The sequence below is a fragment of the Hyperolius riggenbachi genome, chromosome 7 (genome assembly GCF_040937935.1).
Source record: "Hyperolius riggenbachi isolate aHypRig1 chromosome 7, aHypRig1.pri, whole genome shotgun sequence".
Taxonomy (NCBI): Eukaryota; Metazoa; Chordata; class Amphibia; order Anura; family Hyperoliidae; genus Hyperolius; species Hyperolius riggenbachi.
In genome coordinates, this window is record NC_090652.1 from 13,405,972 (window position 1) to 13,429,579 (window position 23,608).

At 44.3% G+C, this 23,608-nt stretch overlaps 1 protein-coding gene across 1 annotated transcript in view; it reads left to right on the forward strand.

The window, feature by feature from the left end:
- Nucleotides 1–1,860: 1,860 nt before the first annotated feature.
- Nucleotides 1,861–23,608, forward strand: part of LOC137525392 (uncharacterized) — a 55,014-nt gene continuing 33,266 nt past the window's right edge. The window contains exon 1 of the mRNA XM_068246466.1: nt 1,861–1,974. Within this exon, the coding sequence (XP_068102567.1) occupies nt 1,926–1,974 (49 nt within the window). The 5' untranslated portion in view covers nt 1,861–1,925. The remainder of the gene's footprint in view (nt 1,975–23,608) is intronic.

Below are 23,608 nucleotides of genomic sequence, written 5' to 3' on the forward strand. Positions count from 1 at the left end.
ATGACTATGGTAGGATTAGATTGTGAGCTCCTCTGAGGACAGTCAGTGACATGACTGTATTACAAAAAGTTCTGTAGAAGATGACAATGCTATATAAATACTTATAAATAATATGGTAGGATTTAAGACTATGACTACAGTAGTATTAAACTGTGAGCTCCTCTGAGGACAGTCAGTGATATGATTATGTACTTTGAAAAGTGCTGTAGAAGATGTCAATGCTATATAATAATAATCATCATAAGAATAATATGGTAAAACGTTACACTATGACTATGGTGAAATTAGATTGTGAGCTCCTCTGAGGACAGTCAGTGACATGACTGAACTCTGTAAAGTGCTGCAGATGATGTCAGTGCTATATAAATACATAATAATAATATGGTAGGACATTAAACTTTGATTATGGTAGGAATTATATTGTGAGCTCCTCTGAGGACAGTCAGTGTCATGACTATGTATTCTGTAAAGTGCTTCAGAAGATGTCAGTGCTATATAAATACATAATAATAATATGGTAGGACATTAGACTATGGCTATGGTAGGGATTAGATTGTGAGCTCCTCTGAGGACAGTCAGTGACATGACTATGTACTCTGTAATGTGCTGCAGAAGATGTCAATGCTATATAAATACATAATAATAATATGGTAGGACATTAGACTATGGCTATGGTAGGGATTAGATTGTGAGCTCCTCTGAGGACAGTCAGTGACATGGCTATGTACTCTGTAATGTGCTGCAGAAGATATCAATGCTATATAAATACATAATAATAATATGGTAGGACATTAGACTATGGCTATGGTAGAGATTAGATTGTGAGCTCCTCTGAGGACAGTCAGTGACATGACTATGTACTCTGTAATGTGCTGCAGAAGATGTCAATGCTATATAAATACATAATAATAATATGGTAGGACATTAGACTATGGCTATGGTAGGGATTAGATTGTGACCTCCTCTGAGGACAGTCAGTGACATGACTATGTACTCTGTAATGTGCTGCAGAAGATGTCAATGCTATATAAATACATAATAATAATATGGTAGGACATTAGACTATGACTATGGTAGGGATTAGATTGTGAGCTCCTCTGAGGACAGTCAGTGACATGACTACGTACTCTGTAAAGTGCTGCAGAAGATGTCAGTGCTATATAAATACATAATAATGATAGTATGGTAGGACATTAGACTATGACTATGGTAGGATTAGAGTGTGAGCTCCCCTGAGGACAGTCAGTGACATGACTATGTACTCTGTAATGTGCTGCAGAAGATGTCAGTGCTATATAAATACATAATAATAACATGGTAGGACATTACACTATGACTGTGGTAGGATTAGAGTGTGGGTTCCTCTGTGGGACAGACACTGACATGAATAAACCAGTGTACTAACTGTAAAGTGTTGTGGATAATGTCATCGCTAAAAAAATACACAACAATATGCTTAAGCTGCTACTCTATGTAATAATCCACAGCACATAATTAATGGTGTATGTCTCTTTTTCCCCCTCAGATACAGAGCCGCGCACATCACAGTTGTATACAGATCTGGCTAGGTCGTGACTGGTGACTACACATCACAGTTGTATACAGATCTGGCTAGGTCGTGACTGGTGAATAGGATAGTTCCAGGCAGGCCAGGAGGGTATTTCTTTCTGGATATTAGAGACATAGCTGAAGAATAATAATAAATCAGGGACATTGGGTGACTTCAGCCTGCACAGAGCTGCAGGTGTTCCCTCTGCTGCCCAGCGATGCTGCAGTGTGCTGGCTGGGGGCTCACACCTCACATATGTGCTCAGCCGGCCCCAGTAGGAGGAGACATGCTATCTAGCTGGGTGTGCTGCGACTGACAATATTGTGTAGTGGCTCTGGGAGGACCAGGGCCCCTCTCTCCCTATTGTGCGGGTACAATGTCCCCTGAGCTGCTGATCCTGCTGGTGCTGCTGGTGACAGTTGCCTGTGAGTATGATGATGATGATGACACTCCATGCTGCTGGGATGGGATCACTGTGTCCTTGTGATGTGCTGCTATTTGCATGCAGACATTGTATCACAGATTGATGCTGGAAGATCAACAGCAGCAGCATCTGGCTGCAGACAGAGCCTGGATACATCACACCACAGGGTGATCCTCAGATTGTATTTACTGCTGTGCGGCTGCAGTGCCAGAGCCCGGGGCATCGCATGCTGTGTTACTATAGGCAATCCCTGGAGTATTCCCTGCTAATCCATGTGTGTGTGTGTGGGGGGGGGGGGGGGGGGGGGTATATGCCAGTGCTATAGACTCCTGTTTGTGTGTAACAGTGTGTGTGTGTGTGTGTGTATGTATGTATGTGTGTACAGTGTGTGTATGTGTGTGTTTGTGGAGGGGGGGTGGAGGGTGTATGCCTGTGCTATACACTGTGTGATTGTGTGTGTATGTGGGGGTGAAGTATGCCTGTGTTATAAACTCATCAGTGTGTGTGTATGTGTGTGTGTGGGGGGGGGGAGTGTATGCCCGTGCTATACACTCATCAGTGTGTGTGTGTATGTGGGGGGGGGGGGGGTTGTATGTCTGTGCTATACAGTCATCAGTGTGTGTGTGTGTGTACAGTGTGTTTGTGTATATGTGGGGGAGGTGTATTCCTGTGCTATACACTCATCAGTGTGTGTGCATGTGGGGGGGGGGGGGGTGTATGCCCCTGTGCTATACAGTCATCAGTGTGTGTGTGTGTGGGGGGGGGGGGTAAATGCCCCTGTGCTATACAGTCATCAGTGTGTGTGTGTGTATATGTGCGTGTGTGTGTGTGGGGGGGGGGGGGGTGTATACCTGTGCTATACACTCATCAGTGTGTGTGCATGTGGGGGGGGGGAGGGTGTATGCCCCTGTGCTATACAGTCATCAGTGTGTGTGTGTGTGTGTGTGTGTGGGGTGGGGGGTAAATGCCCCTGTGCTATACAGTCATCAGTGTGTGTGTGTGTGTGTATATGTGTGTGTGTGTGTGGGGGGGGGGGGGTGTATACCTGTGCTATACAGTCATCAGTGTTTGGTGTGTGTGTATATGTGTGTGTGTGTGGGGGGGGGGTGTATACCTGTGCTATACACTCATCAGTGTGTGTGCATGTGGGGGGGGGGGGAGGGTGTATGCCCCTGTGCTATACAGTCATCAGTGTGTGTGTGTGTGGGGGGTGGGGGGTATGTGCCTCTGTGCTATACAGTCATCAGTGTGTGTGTGTGTGTGTGTGTGTGTGTGTATATGTGTGTGTGTGTGTGGGGGGGGGGGTGTATACCTGTGCTATACAGTCATCAGTGTTTGTGTGTGTGTATATGTGTGTGTGTGTGTGGGGGGGGTGTATACCTGTGCTATACACTCATCAGTGTGTGTGCATGTGGGGGGGGGGAGGGTGTATGCCCCTGTGCTATACAGTCATCAGTGTGTGTGTGTGGGGTGGGGGGTAAATGCCCCTGTGCTATACAGTCACCAGTGTGTGTGTGTGTGTATATGTGTGTGTGTGTGGGGGGGTGTATACCTGTGCTATACAGTCATCAGTGTGTGTGTGTGGGGGGGGGGTGTATACCTGTGCTATACAGTCATCAGTGTTTGTGTGTGTGTATATGTGTGTGTGGGGGGGGGTGTATACCTGTGCTATACACTCATCAGTGTGTGTGCATGTGGGGGGGGGAGGGTGTATGCCCCTGTGTTATACAGTCATCAGTGTGTGTGTGCGTGGGGTGGGGGGTAAATGCCCCTGTGCTATACAGTCACCAGTGTGTGTGTGTGTATATGTGTGTGTGTGTGTGGGGGGGGGGGTGTATACCTGTGCTATACAGTCATCAGTGTGTGTGTGTGTGTGTGTGTGTGTATGTGTGTGTGTGTGGGGGGGGGTGTATACCTGTGCTATACACTCATCAGTGTGTGTGTGTGGGGGGGGGGGGTGTATACCTGTGCTATACACTCATCAGTGTGTGTGTGTGTGTATATATGTGTGTGTGTGTGGGGGGGGGGGTGTATACCTGTGCTATACAGTCATCAGTGTGTGTGTGTGTGTATATATGTGTGTGTGTGTGTGTGGGGGTGTATACCTGTGCTATACAGTCATCAGTGTTTGTGTGTGTGTGTGTGTGTGTGTGTGTGTGGGGGGTGCATACCTGTGCTATACACTCATCAGTGTGTGTACATGTGGGGGGGGGGGAGGGTGTATGCCCCTGTGCTATACAGTCATGTGTGTGTGTGTGTGTGTGTGTGTGTGTGTGTGTGTGTGTGTGTGTGTGTGTGTGTGTGTGTGTGTGTGGTGTGTGTGGTGTGTGTGTGTGTGTGTGTGTGTGGGTGGTGTGTGTGTGTGTGTGTGTGTGTGTGTGTGTGTGTGTGTGTGTGTGTGTGTGTGTGTGTGTGTGTGTGTGTGTGTGTGTGTGTGTGTGTGTGTGTGTTGGGGGGGGATATAGATATGCATAGAGGCAGATTTCTAGTTTTGGCTGCTTGCTATAGAATGGTTATTTTGCGGTGCTCGGCTGTTGCCCAGCTTTGGCTGATAATCATGGACTGGATGACGCTAGCTCAATGCACCCTGACTGCTTCTGCATCATATATTGACCTTCAGAATCCGCACTTTGTCAGCACACTCTGTTATTTCATCTGGGACCACATTTTCACGCTGTGCGAGTTGCGTAGCGCCCGCAGAATGACGTGGGCATGATGGAACGCAGGCCCCATATGTTATAGTGTGTTATAGTTATTGTCATAGCATGAACAATAGCCATGTAACACGCATGTTTAGCGAATGGGATCTGTTACTACTCAGAGATATAAACATACAGTTGTGTGAGAAGCGAGTTCACATGTGGCAGCTCAGCCTGACGCGCCGCGCATAGTGTGAACTCATTAGGAAGAAGGTGGAGGGGTAAAGGGAGACTCCGGGCTTACATAATTCTGTATTCCAGCATCCTGCACAGAAGTGAGAGCACAGCGGTACGCAAAACAACACATTACATTGGATTTGTGGCACAGAGCGTAATATGTCACAGAGAAACACAATATAGATACATTTCTATAAAGAAAGAAGCATAAATAGAAGACAGACAGACAAACATAGACATACATTGGAGAAAAAGAGAGAGAATTTTCAGCTGAACCTATTTTCACTTTAACTACCAAATTCACCCATAGGCTTTCCAAAGATTGTAAAATATTTAAAGTGAACCCAAGTGTACATAATTATGTAACTGACCGTGCTCAGATAAGCTCTCAGTCTTATCCTACCATAGTCATAGTCTGATGTCCTATTTGTATGTATGTATTTATATAGCTCTGACATCTTCTGCAGCACTTTACAGAGTACATAGTCATGTCACTGACTGTCCTCAGAGGAGATCACAGTCTAATCCTACCATACTCATAGTCTAATGTCCTACCATATTATTATTATGTGTTTATATAGCGCAACATCTTCTGCAGCACTTTACAGAGTACATAGTCATGTCACTGACTGTCCTTGAGAGGAGCTCACACTCTAATCCTACCATAGTCATAGTCTAATGTCCTACCATATTATTATTTTGTATTTATATAGCAGTGACATCTTCTGCAGCACTTTACAGAGTACATAGTCATGTCGCTGACTGTCCTTGAGAGGAGCTCACACTCTAATCCTTCCATAGTCATAGTCTAATGTCCTACCACATTATTATTATGTATTTATATAGCAGTGACATCTTCTGCAGCACTTTACAGAGTAACATAGTCATGTCACTGACTGTCCTCAGAGGAGCTCACAATCTAATCCCTCATTCTCCTTCCCTTTTCTCCTTGATTATTACTCTTATTATTATTTTCTATAGCATTGGCATCTTCCACAGCACTCTACAGAGTACTCACTATACTCAAAGGAGCTCACATCTAATCCTACCCTAGTCCCTACCTAACAGTACATTCTGAAATTTAGCACAGGTGGCAAAATCTTTAGTACTGCCAGGAGCAGCTATGCGGAATGTTTGTTTCTGAGATTTCAGAAGCCATTCAAAATAATCCCTAGTCTCCTGCTCTGGGAGGAAAATTCTGCACAGTTAAACAGCCTAGGTTAAGCATAACTGGGAGGGCGGAGTTTCATATTAATCTACAGCAATATATAGATATAGGAAGTGTTTCTGAGGCTGAAACCAGAAAAAAAACTGCCATAAAAGTGGTTATCCTTAATAATTTACTGCATTCTGCTATAGATCACTACAGTGCCTCTTTATTGCATTCCGCTATATGCCACTACATGGCCTCTTTATTGCATTCTGCTATATGTCACTACACTGCATTCTGCTATAGATCACTACAGTGCCTCTTTATTGCATTCCGCTATATGCCACTACATGGCCTCTTTACTGCATTCTGCTATATGTCACTGCATGGCCTCTTTACTGCATTCTGCTATAGATCACTACAGGGCCTCTTTACTGCATTCTGCTATATGTCACTACAGGGCCTCTTTACTGCATTCTGCTATATGTCACTACAGGGCCTCTTTACTGCATTCTGCTATATGTCACTGCATGGCCTCTTTACTGCATTCTGCTATAGATCACTACAGGGCCTCTTTACTGCATTCTGCTATATGTCACTACAGGGCCTCTTTACTGCATTCTGCTATATGTCACTACAGGGCCTCTTTACTGCATTCTGCTATATGTCACTACAGGGCCTCTTTACTGCATTCTGCTATATGTCACTACAGGGCCTCTTTACTGCATTCTGCTATATGTCACTGCATGGCCTCTTTACTGCATCCTGCTATATGCCACTACATGGCCTCTTTACTGCATTCTGCTATATGTCACTGCATGGCCTCTTTACTGCATTCTGCTATAGATCACTACAGGGCCTCTTTACTGCATTCTGCTATATGTCACTACAGTGCCTCTTTACTGCATTCTGCTATATGTCACTACAGGGCCTCTTTACTGCATTCTGTTATATGTCATTACAGGACCTCATTACTGCACTCTGCTATATGCCACTACATGGCCTCTTTACTGCATTCTGCTATATGTCACTACAGGGCCTCTTTACTGCATTCTGCTATATGCCACTACATGGCCTCTTTACTGCATTCTGCTATATGTCACTACAGGGCCTCTTTACTGCATTCCGCTATATGTCACTACAGAGCCTCTTTACTGCATTCTACTATATGTCACTACAGGGCCTCTTTACTGCATTCTGCTATATGTCACTACAGGGCCTCTTTACTGCATTCTGCTATATGCCACTACATGGCCTCTTTACTGCATTCTGCTATATGTCACTACAGGGCCTCTTTACTGCACTCTGCTATATGCCACTACATGGCCTCTTTACTGCATTCTGCTATATGTCACTACAGGGCCTCTTTACTGCATTCTGCTATATGTCACTACAGGGCCTCTTTACTGCATTCTGTTATATGTCATTACAGGACCTCTTTACTGAATTCTGCTATATGCTACTACAGGGCATCTTTACTGCATTCTGCTATAGGTCACTACAGTGCCTCTTTACTGCATTGTTATTTGTCACTACAGGGCCTCTTTACTGCATTCTGCTATATGTCACTACAGGGCCTCTTTACTGCATTCTGCTATATGTCACTACATGGCCTCTTTACTGCATTCTGCTATAGGTCACTAAAGTGCCTCTTTACTGCATTCTGTTATATGTCATTACAGGACCTCTTTACTGCATTCTGCTATATGCTACTACAGGGCATCTTTACTGCATTCTGCTATATGTCACTACAGGGCCTCTTTACTGCATTCTGTTATATGTCATTACAGGACCTCTTTACTGAATTCTGCTATATGCTACTACAGGGCATCTTTACTGCATTCTGCTATAGGTCACTACAGTGCCTCTTTACTGCATTGTTATTTGTCACTACAGGGCCTCTTTACTGCATTCTGCTATATGTCACTACAGGGCCTCTTTACTGCATTCTGCTATATGCCACTACAGGGCCTCTTTACTGCATTCTGCTATATATCACTACATGGCCTCTTTACTGCATTCTGCTATATGTCACTACATGGCCTCTTTACTGCATTCTGCTATAGGTCACTAAAGTGCCTCTTTACTGCATTCTGTTATATGTCATTACAGGACCTCTTTACTGCATTCTGCTATATGTCACTACAGGGCCTCTTTACTGCATTCTGCTATATGTCACTACAGGGCATCTTTACTGCATTCTGCTATATGTCACTACAGGGCCTCTTTACTGCATTCTGTTATATGTCATTACAGGACCTCTTTACTGAATTCTGCTATATGCCACTACAGGGCCTCTTTACTGCATTCTGTTATATGTAATTACAGGGCCTCTTTACTGCATTCTGCTATATGCCACTACAGGGCCTCTTTACTGCATTCTGCTATATGTCACTACAGGGCCTCTTTACTGCATTCCCCTATATGCCACTACATGGCCTCTTTACTGCATTCTGCTATATGCCACTACAGGGCCTCTTTACTGCATCCTGCTATATGTCACTACAGGGCCTCTTTACTGCATTCTGCTATATGTCACTACAGGGCCTCTTTACTGCATCCTGATATATGTCACTACAGTGCCTCTTTACTGCATTCTGCTATATGTCATTACAGGGCCTCTTTACTGCTTTCTGCTATATGCCACTACAGGGCCTCTTTACTGCATTCTGCTATATGTCACTACAGGACCTCTTTACTGCATTCTGCTATATGTCACTACATGGCCTCTTTACTGCATTCTGCTATATGTCACTACAGTGCCTCTTTACTGCATTCTGCTATATGTCACTACAGGGCCTCTTTACTGCATTCTGTTATATGTCATTACAGGGCCTCTTTATTGCATTCCGCTATATGTCACTACAGGACCTCTTTACTGCATTCTGCTATATGTCACTACATGGCCTCTTTACTGCATTCTGCTATATGTCACTACAGTGCCTCTTTACTGCATTCTGCTATATGTCACTACAGGGCCTCTTTACTGCATTCTGTTATATGTCATTACAGGGCCTCTTTACTGCATTCTGTTATATGTCATTACAGGACCTCTTTACTGCATTCTGCTATATGCTACTACAGGGCATCTTTACTGCATTCTGCTATAGGTCACTACAGGGCCTCTTTACTGCATTCTGCTATATGTCACTACAGGGCCTCTTTACTGCATTCTGCTATATGTCACTACAGGGCCTCTTTACTGCATCCTGCTATATGTCACTACAGTGCCTCTTTACTGCATTCTGCTATATGTCATTACAGGGCCTCTTTACTGCATTCTGCTATATGCCACTACAGGGCCTCTTTACTGCATTCTGCTATAGGTCACTACAGTGTCTCTTTACTGCATTCTGCTATATGTCACTACAGGGCCTCTTTACTGCATTCCCCTATATGCCACTACATGGCCTCTTTACTGCATTCTGCTATATGCCACTACAGGGCCTCTTTACTGCATCCTGCTATATGTCACTACAGGGCCTCTTTACTGCATTCTTCTATATGTCACTACAGGGCCTCTTTACTGCATTCTGCTATATGTCACTACAGGGCCTCTTTACTGCATCCTGATATATGTCACTACAGGGCCTCTTTACTGCATTCTGCTATATGTCACTACAGGGCCTCTTTACTGCATTCTGCTATATGTCACTACAGGGCCTCTTTACTGCATTCTGCTATACGTCACTACAGGGCCTCTTTACTGCATTCTGCTATATGTCACTACAGGGCCTCTTTACTGTATTCTGCTATATGTCACTACAGGGCCACTTTACTGCATTCTGCTATATGTCACTACAGGGCCTCTTTACTGCATTCTGCTATATGCCACTACAGGGCCTCTTTACTGCATCCTGCTATATGTCACTACAGTGCCTCTTTACTGCATTCTGCTATATGTCATTACAGGGCCTCTTTACTGCATTCTGCTATATGCCACTACAGGGCCTCTTTACTGCATTCTGCTATATGTCACTACAGGACCTCTTTACTGCATTCTGCTATATGTCACTACAGGGCCTCTTTACTGCATTCTGCTATATGTCACTACAGGGCCTCTTTACTGCATTCTGCTATATGTCACTACAGGACCTCTTTACTGCATTCTGCTATATGTCACTACAGGGCCTCTTTACTGCATTCTGCTATATGTCACTACAGAGCCTCTTTACTGCATTCTGCTATATGTCACTACAGTGCCTCTTTACTGCATTCTGATATATGTCACTACAGGGCCTCTTTACTGCATTCTGATATATGTCACTACAGGGCCTCTTTACTGCATTCTGCTATATGTCACTACAGGGCCTCTTTACTGCATTCTGATATATGTCACTACAGTGCCTCTTTACTGCATTCTGATATATGTCACTACAGGGCCTCTTTACTGCATTCTGCTATATGTCACTACAGGGCCTCTTTACTGCATTCTGCTATATGTCACTACAGTGCCTCTTTACTGCATTCTGATATATGTCACTACAGGGCCTCTTTACTGCATTCTGCTATATGTCACTACAGGACCTCTTTACTGCATTCTGCTATACGTCACTACAGGGCCTCTTTACTGCATTCTGCTATATGTCACTACAGGGCCTCTTTAATTTCAAACAACTCTAAGCATACCACACATAACAGTGGCAATGTTACATAATTTGTAGTTTCAGTCACACGATTGCTGGTCCATCAGCTCACAGCATTTCCTTTCAAACCGTCTTCCACAGTTCAGGCTGTTCTGTAGACTGCATTCCCTGCACTTAGCTGATGATTATCTTGTCATTCAGGGATTTTCCTGTTGTGATTTTCATTACTGGCATTTGTAATCCTTTCTCACATCAGCTACACTGAGTGCCTTGCAGATGTAGGGCTCAAATACCAGGACATTTGCCTGCATGGAGATAACTGACATAGGAAGAGACATCTCTCTCCTAGCTATACATGGCCAGGTACGGGAGGAGGAGGAGTCTGTGGTGCTTTAGCTGCACAACAGCTCCCAGCCAGACAGTGGTGTAGCTAATGCAATTTCCCGATTGAGAACGAGATCGATTTCAGATTAATACTGCACAAAATCTCATTCTTGATGTAGAGCAGATCGGACATGCTAGAAATTATCGATTCGACGTGTCGATCTGATAGGAAATAGCATAGTGCGAGCCAGCCTACCCCTGAACTGAGTGTGTGTTTTAATAAATTTAATCATGTTGCATGTGTGGTGCTGTGACGTATGTCACATTGCCATCCTCACTGTGTAGCGCCCCCTGTGGGCCCCACTCTGCTCAACTGTAATATTCGACTGAGCAGAACATTGGTTATGGGCGGGGAGGAAGTGACAGTTCCCCCTCTCTTAGCCCATCCCTTGGAACGGCCATAGAACACTATAGTTCCAAGCTCAATCTCCCCAGACAGGTTGCAGCTCTGCTGGGCACCGAGCTGACACAGTATACCAGGAATGCTACACGGGGAATGAAGTGAGAGAACTTCTGTGCCTGCGCAGTACACTCCAGACAACGTGGACTTGATTGACAGCGGTGCTCGGGAAGGAGCAGTAGAGGATGACCTCGCAAGGACCCCGGGCCAGCGGCTCAGAGTGGAGCTGCGGCAAGGGACATAGAGGCTGCCAGGGGCTGAAGGAAGCCCTGGGTAAGTAGATCTTTTTTTTTGCGCGCGCCTGGACATTCCCACACACTCAGTTCAGGGGTAAATCAGGCCGATTTTACACTGGATGAGTGCAGGGCTGGATTTATCATAAGGCACTGTAGGCATGTGCCTACAGGCACCTGATGGAAAGGCGGCTCAGTCCCCTCCCTGAGTGCCTCCCTCCTTCCTTCCATATGCAGAGTCGTAAGCGGCGTGTAAATGAAAGGTTACTCACACAACTCTCCACATTCCACTGATGAGATCTCCCTTCAGTTAGGGGCAACTTAATACTGAGGATACCTCTGGCTACCTAATCCTATAGTAAGGGGCACCTGTAGCAAGGTAGGTAAGATTGGAGTGGCAGTGGCACCCGCCAGCACACTTGCGGTGCAGTTTGGTGGGGGTTTGTAGATTGATGGAGGGGAAAGTCTAAGGTGCCAGGAGATCTGTGCCTATTGGATCCAGAGATGTAAATCCGGGCCTGGATGAGTGTGATGCAGTGCATGCAGAAATGAGGGCTGTGGAATCAGTACAAAAATCATCTGACTCCTCAGTTTATGAAACCATTAACTCCTGGTACTCAAAATTGCTCTGACTCTGACTCCTCGACTCTGATTCCACAGTCTTAAATGAGGCATTATATGAACTTGCGCCATGGTGCAGTGACAGGGTCATATGCAAAGGCCCGCCCCCTGGTTAGTGATGTATCCCCTGCTGGGCAGGAAGTATGTCACTGGGGTTCCTGTCGGTCCATGCATCCATGCTTAGATATTCAAATGCAGGATGCCTACAACATACATAATGATACTCAAAATGCATTTAACAAGAACCCATGTATATTTATGCTTTTGTATACTTTTAAGTATCGTTATGTATGTTGTAGGCATCCTGCATTTGAATGTGAATATCTTAAAGGAATACTTAAGTCACGTAAAAAAAATGACTTTTACTCACCTGGGGCTCCCCTCAGCCCCCTGCAGCTGAACGGTGCCCTCGCCGTGTCCCTCCGATGCGGCTGGTCTCGCCGGCGGCCACTTCCGGTTTGGCCGTCACCGGCCGACAGGCTGTGAACGCGGCTGATTATCCGCGTCCCCGGACGCAATAGCATTATAGAGGGCGCTATTGCGTCCGGGGACACAGATAATCAGCCGCGTTCACAGCCTGTCGGCCGGTGACGGCCAAACCGGAAGTGGCCGCCGGCGAGACCAGGCGCATCGGAGGGACACGGCGAGGGCACCGTTCAGCTGCAGGAGGCTGAGGGGAGCCCCAGGTGAGTAAAAGTCATTTTTTTAGGTGACTTAATTATTCCTTTAAAGGAGTCATCAGGGAATATGAGAACAATAATTGCTACTTACCCAGGGCTTCGTCCAGCCCCAAGCTCCCAGCATGCCCCTCGCTGCAACTCCGCGGTGAGCCGTTTGCCTGTGAAGCTTCCCGGTCCCCGGCAATGACATCAGGTCGACCTAGAGGTCGGCCTGTACTGCGCCTGCACGAGCGGCATTGTCAATCACCGCCACGTGGACCGGAGCGTACTGCGCCTACGCAGTGCACTCTGAACCACATGGCGGTGATTAACAGCACCGCTCGTGCAAGCACAGAACAGGTCAACCTCCAGGTCGGGCTCACGTCATTGCCATGGGACTGGGAGGCAGCGGCGGCAAACGACTGACCACGAAGCTGCAGCGAGGGACATGCTGGGAACTTGGGGCTGGATGAAGCCCGGGTAAGTAGCACTTATTTTCGTTATCGCCCTGATGACTCATTTAAGACTGGTACATATGTTTATATTTTATATTTTCTGTGCTCGAGCGCTGAGGTCCTTGTATTTAATAACATTAGGCATTATTATTTGGCCTGAGGCAGTGGGCTTAGACCCACGGAACGCATTGCCAGTGCACGATAAATTTAATTTCTAAATAAAGCCACCTTTTTTATTCCACTTTTGTTGTCCTTAACCTAATTTTACAAATCCCTGGGCACCTCTTACCCTCCTTATTTTATGTACATGAGCAAGTCTCGAGACTGAATCACAGAAGGCAACATCCCTACATACCTGAAATCTGAACCCAAGATGAGAGGGATATGGAGGCTGCCATATTTATTTCCTTTTAAAGTGGACCTAAACTCTGAATTTTTTCTCTACTCTAAGAGATAAGCAGCAGCATACTAACCTTTAAAGAAAACCATTAATGTGTTGCAGTCTACAGAACTCCTTCTGAGATTCTGTAAAGTGGTTACTTCCTAGTTTCATGGGAGCAGAGAAAGAGTTAACCTCCTGTGTTTACATATTAGCCTGTCTGAACAGTGCACTCATGGCATAGATCAGACAGAGCTGACAGCTCAAATTACAGTAATCCACTACTTCCACATAATGGATAATTTCCCAACAAATAGACAGGTCAAGTTGTTTTTTTACAAAACGTCTGATCTGATTTTGAAACATTTTCTGATTGATTTTGTATAGAAGTGATTGAAAAATTGATCAGAAAAACTATTGGAAATCAGGTATGATCTGTAGCAAATAATGGATTTGACTCATCTATCTGATGGGAAATTGCATGGTGTGTACCAGGCATTAGACAAACTGTTATCTCTAAATACATACAGGTTGGGTTTCTCTGTGTTTTCATTCTCTCCTGTGGAAGAGTTTAGGTCAGCATTAAAAAAAACACTGAGCACTTGCTAAAAATGAAATATTGACTTACCTGGGGCTTCCTCCAGCCCACCGTAGGCCCCAAGGTCCCCCGGCGTCCTCCTGGCTCCTCTCCCTGTCCCGGTTGGTGGATCCGCTATCAGACGGCTTTGGGCTGAAGTCGTCAGGCCTGGTTCCCTCTTCCTCATTTAGCGACATCACGCAGGCCGGCTCCACGTCATCACGCCCACCGGCGTGATAGTCCTGCGCATGCACAGTTCTCTAATATCGAAACGCGCATGCGCAGGACTCTCATGCTGGCCTGCGTAATGACGTGGAGCCGGCCTGCGTGATGTCTCTAAATGAGGAAGAGGGAACCAGGCCTGACGACTTCAGCCCAAAGCCGTCTGATAGCGGATCCGCCAGCCGGGACAGGGAGAGGAGCCAGGAGGACGCCGGGGGACCTTGGGGCCTACAGTGGGTTAGAGGAAGGCCCGGGTAAGTCAATATTTGATTTTTAGCAAGTGGTCGGTGTCCCTTTAAACAATGCCAGTTGCCTGGCAGTTCTTTTGATCTCCTGGCATCAGTAGTGTTTGAATCACACACCTGAAACAGGCATGCTGCTAATCCAGTCAGACTTGTCCAGGGTCTATGGCTAAAACAGTACTCGAGGCTCTGGGTTATCCAGCGCCAACAGGAACTGGCTGGTGCCAGATAAGTATGCTTTCTCATTGCTTGAGACTCAATAATAAAACTAGGCCTAGCTAATACAACACTATACCCCATTCAATATACATACCATGAACGCTGTATTGAATGTTAAAATCTTGTAACTTAGACAGGGGACACACTTGTCTTTCAGTTTTCTGCGCGCGTTTTTCTGCGTACGTTTTCTGCACACCAAGTGTGTTTCTATGCAGGAAAACGCGCACGTTTTTTCACTGCAGCTAATGTAATCTGTAAATGTGCAGAATCAGTATGCAGAATGTCAGTTTTTTTTCTGCGTGCGAAAAACACATTAAGTGTGAACTAACCCATTGATTACCATGAGTTCTCATTTTTTCTGTGCAGAAAATGCGTACGAAAACACTCAATTGTGTTCCTTGCCTGAAAGTAATTAAAGTGCACATGAACTCTTGCACAGGACAGAAGTCCCCCTTATCTGTGACTAATCACCACTGTAATTTGATACAAAAACTGGCAAGAGAAAAATGGACAAACACCCAGCAACCGGGAGCCCGATCTGGTGTAATACCTTCTTAATTGGTTTGGCGAAAAGAAAGGCTAGTATAGATATACTCACAAAGGTGGGTTGCTCCAAAGAGGCAACCACTCGTATATGCAGGTGGAGAGATACTGTCTCCACTTGCCTTTTTCCGTAGATTCTCGGTCGCAACTCCAAAAATGAAAAAATATTTTCGACTCTCCTGATGAGAGAGAACAAAAAGGTCCTACTAAGTAGGAAATGATAAGAGAATTTGGAAGGTTGGAGGCGCCCAATTGGATTGAGTACTAGATCTTCAATTTGAGGAAGATCGTGTATATGAAGATATGTTTCTTAAATAATATCAAAATTTCTTAATAAAATGCAAAAAATATAATTTCATTTATTGATTGCGAACAGCACTATGACAACGCGTTTCTCGACGTAAGCCGCTTCCTCAGGTCAAATGAGTGCCGGCTGTGTAGCAGTTCAAAAGTCCGGAGGCTTTTTTTTGCATTTTTTAAAGAATTTTTTATATTATTTAACAAACATATCTTCATATACACGAAATTGAAGATCTAGTTCTCAATCCAATTGGGCGCCTCCAACTTTCCAAATTCTCTCACCACTGTAATTTGATCTTCTTAGCTTTGTCAGGTCACGGCAGAGCAGCTAATTTGTAAACACAGGATGTTAACCCTATGCCTGCTTCCATGAAAGCAGGAAGTAAACACACTGCATATTTATTGCAGGATTTGTATCAGCTGTAACAAAGAAATGTTTTTATTTAAAGGTTATTATGTTGTTGGAATATTGAGGTGGACAAAGTAAAAAACACAGAGACACCGGGAGCCCGGATGGTGTAGTATGTTCAGGAGATGTGGTTATCCCATTATTAAAAAAAGGTGGTACTCACAAAGGTGGGTAGCAAGATAAGCAACTATCAACAGCGCCTGTGGAGGATAGCCACCTCCAAACGGGTACAGGTCACCACCTGTATAGGTCCCGCTCTGCAGGAAGAAGACCTGAAACCCAGGGGCCCGAGGAGGACACCCCTTTGAAGGGTGGGGGTTTGGATGTCGAGAAACACACTATGGAAAGGCGCCCAAAGGTATAAAAATGTAAATATAAAAACAGATTGAGGTGGCTTACCTCATACAAGAAATCACTTACGGTACAGTAAGATTGACAGTTTATTTGAGCGCAAGGCAACGCGTTTCATGAGATCCAACTGACTTCATCAGGCCAATCACTGTGGTGGGTGAAGTTGAACATCTAGCATCAGGCGACCGATGCTAGATGTTCAACTTCACCCACCACAGTGATTGGCCTGATGAAGTTAGTTGGACCTCATGAAACGCATTGCTTCATGGAGAGGCGTCTGATGCTAGATGTATTTTTATTTCTTTATACTCTTGGGTGCCTCTCCACCGTGTATTTATTATGCTGTTGCTTATCTTTTAGAGCAGAGACGAAGTACTGAGTTATGTCCGCTTTAAGCCTAGCAGTACCCAATAATTATTATTAATTATTGATTTATATAGCGCCAGCATCTTCCGTGGTGCTGTTTCCATATGCACACCTTTGGAAACAAGAAAGCATGGATATCAGAGAGTACATAGACTGCACCCACGGCGCAAGCATTTTGGCGCGATTGCACAGTAATCGTAACTGCCTCTAGGGGAAACCCATGATGCAATGCAGAGCAGTGCTGAGATAAGGCCACCTGCGTTGCAAATGGAAACGAACCCTAAGAAGTTGGCCTTCACCACTGTGAGTACTGCCGGCGATTTGTGCTGCTCGGTTGAGACTGCTGGTTAGTTGAGTTCCGGGTAACCAGGACTCTCCTGTATGATTTATACAGTAATCTAAAACATCATACACAGTTAAATATAGTGTGTAAATGCAGCAATTATAATGGAGTCTAATTTATATAAGCAGTTCGCAGTGGTCATGCAACAAGTCGCCATAAAGCTCGCGGTTTCTAAGCAATTTTACTATTCAGCTGCACTCGCACTACTTTTCTTATTCCTAATCACATTTGTGTAATCTCCTGCTGGAGTCCAGCCAATATTTATAATTGCAGAGATCAGAGGTAAGCCGTTACAACTCAGAAAAGCACAGTTCATTAACAGAATAATAATCTACTACGTAACAGCGCTCTCCTGCTCTAAGTCTCAAAAGGCTTCACCGCAATCCACCGTGCCCAATCACGCGACACCTCCTTCACCAAAACTGAACAGGCCATGTGCTTAGACCAGCATTATATCCACCTACAGAGCATATGAGGCACATATAACTGCTGTGCTGACAGATGCAGTGGTCTGTACTGACAATGGACTGGTATAGGGGCATTTTTCTTTTACCCAAGCAACCAGCTAGATCCATCTTACATACTGTATAAACTCGCATATAACCCGACCCGTGTATAAGCTGAGGTACCTATTTTCCCCCCAGAAACTAGGAAAAAGTGATTGACTCGCATATAAGCCCCCTCCCCAATATACAGTAGTATATACAGTATTTAATTATTTCAGCCCACAGGCCATTTTAACCTTACGGCCAAGAGCCATTTTCACCTGTCAGCACTCCTCATATTCATTTGGCCATAACTTTATCACTGCTTATCACACCTGAATGATCTATATCTTGTTTTTTTTCACCACAAACTAGGCTTTTTGTGGATGATACTTGTTTCAGTTATTACTTGTAATTATAATAACCAATGCTACTATAAATAAGACCACACATTGTATTTGCCCATTAGTCCCGGTTATCACAACATTTAAATTATGTTACTAGTACAATGTATGGCAACAATATATTATTTGGAAATAAAGATGTACTTTTTTTATTTAATTTCTTTGCATCTTGCCAATAATTACAAGCCCTTATTACTAAATTAACAGTAATATACCCGTATGACATACATTAAAAACAAAGCTCAGTCCCTAAGGTAACTATGTACCGTATGTATTTTTTTTAAAATGTTATTTTTATTTATTTTTTTTACAAGTGTTTGGTAACTGGAGGTGGGCTTTGGAAGGGATTCATTTTATTAATTTATTGTAAAAAAAAATAAAAAATATATTGTAACTCTTATTTTTTATTTTGCTACTAGATGGTGCTAGAAACAATATTCCGGGTTACCAGGAAGCGTTGATTTTTATTTATTTATTTATTATGAATGGACATAGCCCATGGATGGGGTCATGTCCATTCATTTTAGGCACTGCGATTGGCTTGGGGAATACTTGCTCCCCTTCACCAATCGCCGCCTCGTAAAACCTGCCGGAAGCAAACGGTGCGCACCCGGTGCAGTAACACAGGATGCGAATACATGTCTCGTTAGAGTTTAACGAATTCATCCAGATAGAATAAAGTGGTTAAAGCAAACCTGATGCGAAAATAAACTTGTGAGATAATTAAATTAATTGTATATGTACTAAGAAAAAGAACATTAGTAGCAAAGAAAAGAGTCTCATATTGTTTCCAATACAGGAAGAGTTAGAAAATGTCAGTTGTCATCTATGCAAGAGAGCTTCGCTAAGCTATTTGACCCACTGGGTCTGATACAGTCCTGTTTTATGAAGCACTTACACAGACAAGAAACAGTGAGAAACAGCTTGAGATAAGGTTTTACTGCAGGAAAGTTCAAATGGTCATTATTTCTGCTTTGCTTTTTAGTTTAAAAGACAGAGTGTGGTTTCTAAATTGCAAATATGACAGATGCAATGTTATTAAAAAAAAAAAAAAAGATATATAACTGAAAATAAAGATATGAGACTCTTTTCTTTGCTACTAATGTTTTATTAGTTATTCATACTACCATACAATTCATTATATCATGGGATTTGTTTGGTTTTTTTTGCTTCAGGTTTGCCTTAAATGTCAAGGCAGATAGGCATAGTGGCTCGGTATTGTGCTATATACATCAAAGGACGCATGGCCTGCTTACTCTGGCACACTACAGCCTCTTCACAGATGCTAACTATAATTGTGACATATCGTTTAAAATATCTACTTTGTGCCGGACAAAATGTTTTTCACTAACAATGTGCACAAAGAGATGGTTTCACTTTTTATTGGCAATATCATAAATGCAGGTGGGTCTGAAGCCTCTTTCCCAGTGGGACGTTAATGTCACACGTTACACAGTTACATAGTTATTTTGGTTGAAAAAAGACATACGTCCACCGAGTTCAACCAGTACAAAGTACAACACCAGCCTGCTCCCTCACATATCCCTGTTGATCCAGAGGAAGGCGAAAAACCCTTACAAGGCATGGTCCAATTAGCCCCCAAACGGAAAAATATTCCTTCCCGACTCCAGATGGCAATCAGATAAAATCCCTGGATCAACATCATTAGGCATAACCTAGTAATTGTATCCATGGATGTCTTTCAACGCAAGGAAAGCATCTAAGCTCCCTTTTAATGCAGGTATAGAGTTTGCCATAACGACTTCCTGTGGCAATGCATTCCACATCTTAATCACTCTTACTGTAAAGAACCCTTTCCTAAATAAATGGCTAAAACGGTTTTCCTCCATGCGCAGATCATGTCCTCTAGTCCTTTGAGAAGGCCTAGGGACAAAAAGCTCATCCGCCAAGCTATTATATTGCCCTCTGATGTATTTATACATGTTAATTAGATCCCCTCTAAGGCGTCTTTTCTCTAGACTAAATAAACCCAGTTTATCTAACCTTTCTTGGTAAGCGAGACCTTCCATCCCACGTATCAATTTTGTTGCTCGTCTCTGCACCTGCTCTAAAACTGCAATATCTTTCCTGTAATGTGGTGCCCAGAACTGAATTCCATATTCCAGATGTGGCCTTACTAGAGAGTTAAACAGGGGCAATATTATGCTAGCATCTCGAGTTTTTATTTCCCTTTTAATGCATCCCAAAATTTTGTTAACAATATTTAACGCAGAATAACTAACTGCAATGAAAAATCAATGCCCCGTTCACAGTGCACACGTTGCGTCGGTGACTAACGCTGGACGTTAAGTGAAAGTACTGCATGCAGTGCGTTATACACGTTATTAGCTGCGCTAGACTGTTTGCACATGCTCAGTAACGACTTGGAAGCATACTTATCATTGCCTGGATGTTCAACTGTATGCAACGATAACGGGGCATTAAATTGTGTTGCGACTTGTTTTGGGCGTTGTGTTGTAATTTGCGTTGCGACTTTAATGTTGCATCAAAACGCAACGTCCTACTGTGAAAGAGGCCTAAAGCTTACATACTATATGTTAACTGCGCCTATATGGGCAGCACGGTGGTGCAGGGGTTAGCGTTCTCACCTTGCAGTGCTGGGTCCCCGGTTCGAATCCCAGCGAGGTCACTATCTGCAAGGACTTTGTATGTTCTCCCCTGCATAGGTTTCCTCCGGGCACTCTGGTTTCCTCCCACATCCCAAAAAACATGCAGATACGTTAATTGGCTTTACCCTAAAAAATGGCCCTGCATATGACTATGGTATGGCCTAGATTGTGAGCCCCTCTGAGGGACAGTTAGTGACAAGACAATATACTCTGTACAGCGCTCCGTAATATGTTGGCGCTGTATAAATACTGAAATAAATAAATAAACCTTCTGGCCACCGAGCACGAGTTATCTTGTGTAAGAGAACCCAGCGCAGTGATGCCACAGATGGGTATACTCGTCCTATCTCCTCCAGTACAGGAAGAATCCCAGCCCCCAAATGCAGAGTGGTGGCGGGAGCGCTTTGATATTTACCTGATCTGTTTGCTGGGTCTACTCTACCTCCTGGTAGCCACACTGTATGCTGACATCCTCCTCCGGGTCCTGTTCACATATCATGTGATTGTCATGTGATCAGCATACAGCACTGCTCTCGGGAGAAAGAAGAAACCTGATGCAGCAAACAGTTCAGGTAAATACCTAACATCACCCTGTATTTGGGGACTGGCCTGCTGGGGGAGGCAGGACAAGTAAAGCCAGCTGCAGCGCTGCCGCATACAGTTTAAAAGAATATGTTGGCGGCTGAAAGGTTAAACGGCTTCTGCAGTTGCAGAAAGGGATGGCAAGACTTTAGGTAATTAGACAATTATCTTCTGACAGCTTAATTGGAGTCAACACGTGGATGCCTGTTAAGGCCTACCATCAGTTTCAAAAAAAATTGTTTGTGTCTTCCAAATGGTGGATGACCCCGAGCATATCTCCAGAATTGTGACTGAGGCCTAGCAGATCTCCCTCCTTCACTACCTATGTGTTAATCTACTCCGTAGTCTTCACCCCATGTGGCACATTCCCACTCAGCCAAGGGTCCACTGTATACATTGTCCCAGCACTCAGTTACCCTGGGCATTCAATGTACATATATGTACATAATAATAATAATAATACGTACATAATAATAATATGTACATAATAATAATGTTATATATTTGGCTTTCAGTTTTCAAGAACACATAGTTCCCTTCTTCAGGCGTGATGTTGTATGCAAAACTGAAAAATCACAAACTCAACAAGTGCACACACACAAACACACAAACTACTACTACTACTACTACTACTACTACTACTACTACTACTACTACTACTACTACAAATAATATGCTTTACTTTTCCCAGATATGGACCAAAGCCTAATAGTTAGTTAATTAGTCACTCGTAACAGCACTGACTCCTTTCATGACAGCAATAAAAATTCTGGAAATGTAGTATTATGGGCCTTTCTTCTAACTTCTAACGTCCTCCAAGGTTCGGTCCTTGGCCCCCTACTGTTCACCCTATACACATCCTCCATTGGCAAGGTTATCTCATCCATGGGTTGTAACTATCATCTGTATGCAGATGATACCCAGGTCTACCTCCACACCCCTGACATATCCACCACTACCATGGACAAGGTCTCCTCCTGTCTATCAGCCATCTCCTCCTGGATGTCCGCTAGGTTCCTGAAACTAAATCTAGACAAAACGGAATTTATGATCTTCCCACCCCGGCCATCCATGAACCTCCCAAATGTGCATGTCACTGTTAACCACACTACCATTCGCCCTACCTCTCAAGCCCGCTGTCTGGGTGTCACCCTGGTATGCACACTCTCCTTCACTCCCCACATCCAAAACCTCACAAAGTCCTGCAACTTCCACCTTCGTAACATCTGTAAGATTTGCCCTTTCCTGACCTCTACCTCCACCAAACTCCTCATCCATGCCCTCATAATTTCCCGCCTTGACTACTGCAATGCCCTGCTGTCTCGTCTCCCTATGACCCGAACAGCCCCACTGCAGTCCATCATGAATGTGGCAGCAAGAATTATCCACTGCTCCCATCGCTCCACCATGGCGGATCCCCTCCTAGAATCCCTCCACTGACTTCATATCCAGTCCAGAATCAGATTCAAGATACTGTGTCTGGCCTACAAATCTGTCCACAAAACCTGTCCAACCTACATTTCCGATCATACTCAGAGGTACACACCTAGCCGCTCACTCCGCTCTTCCAATGAACTTCGCCTAACTGCCCCCCGCATCACCAAAACCCATGCACGCCTCCAGGACTTCTCAAGAGCTGCTCCAACACTATGGAACTCCCCACCTCCACCCATTAGGGCAGCCACCTCCTTCAACATCTTCAAGAAAGCCCTCAAAACTCACCTTTTCACTCTGGCCTACTACCCCTCACAATTGCTCTAAACCCACAGCTGAACTCTGGTCCCCTACCTCTCATGTCCCTACCTCTCCCTCTAGATTGTAAGCCTTTGGGCAGGGTCCTCCTCCTTTTGTGTCCTACCTGATCATGCACCTCCATTACTGTGAACCCATGCTATGCACCTGAGTGAACCTAACTTGCCTAATCTCCATGCTCTCATCCAGTGACTGACTAAGCATTACCTTGTACTCATACTGTGCTGCATGATCTGATCTTTCTTGTATTCCTGTATTGTCATATTGCTGTATGTCACCCCTAAATATTGTCTGTAACTTAAATTAATGTCCAGCGCTGCGTAATATGTTGGCGCTTTATAAATACAATAAATAAATAATAATAAATAATACATAGATATAGGGACTGAGGATGGGAAGGCCAAAGTACCACCAGATTCCCTTAATGGCAGAGCACAGGCAGAGGATTATTGAAAGGGAACCTTAAC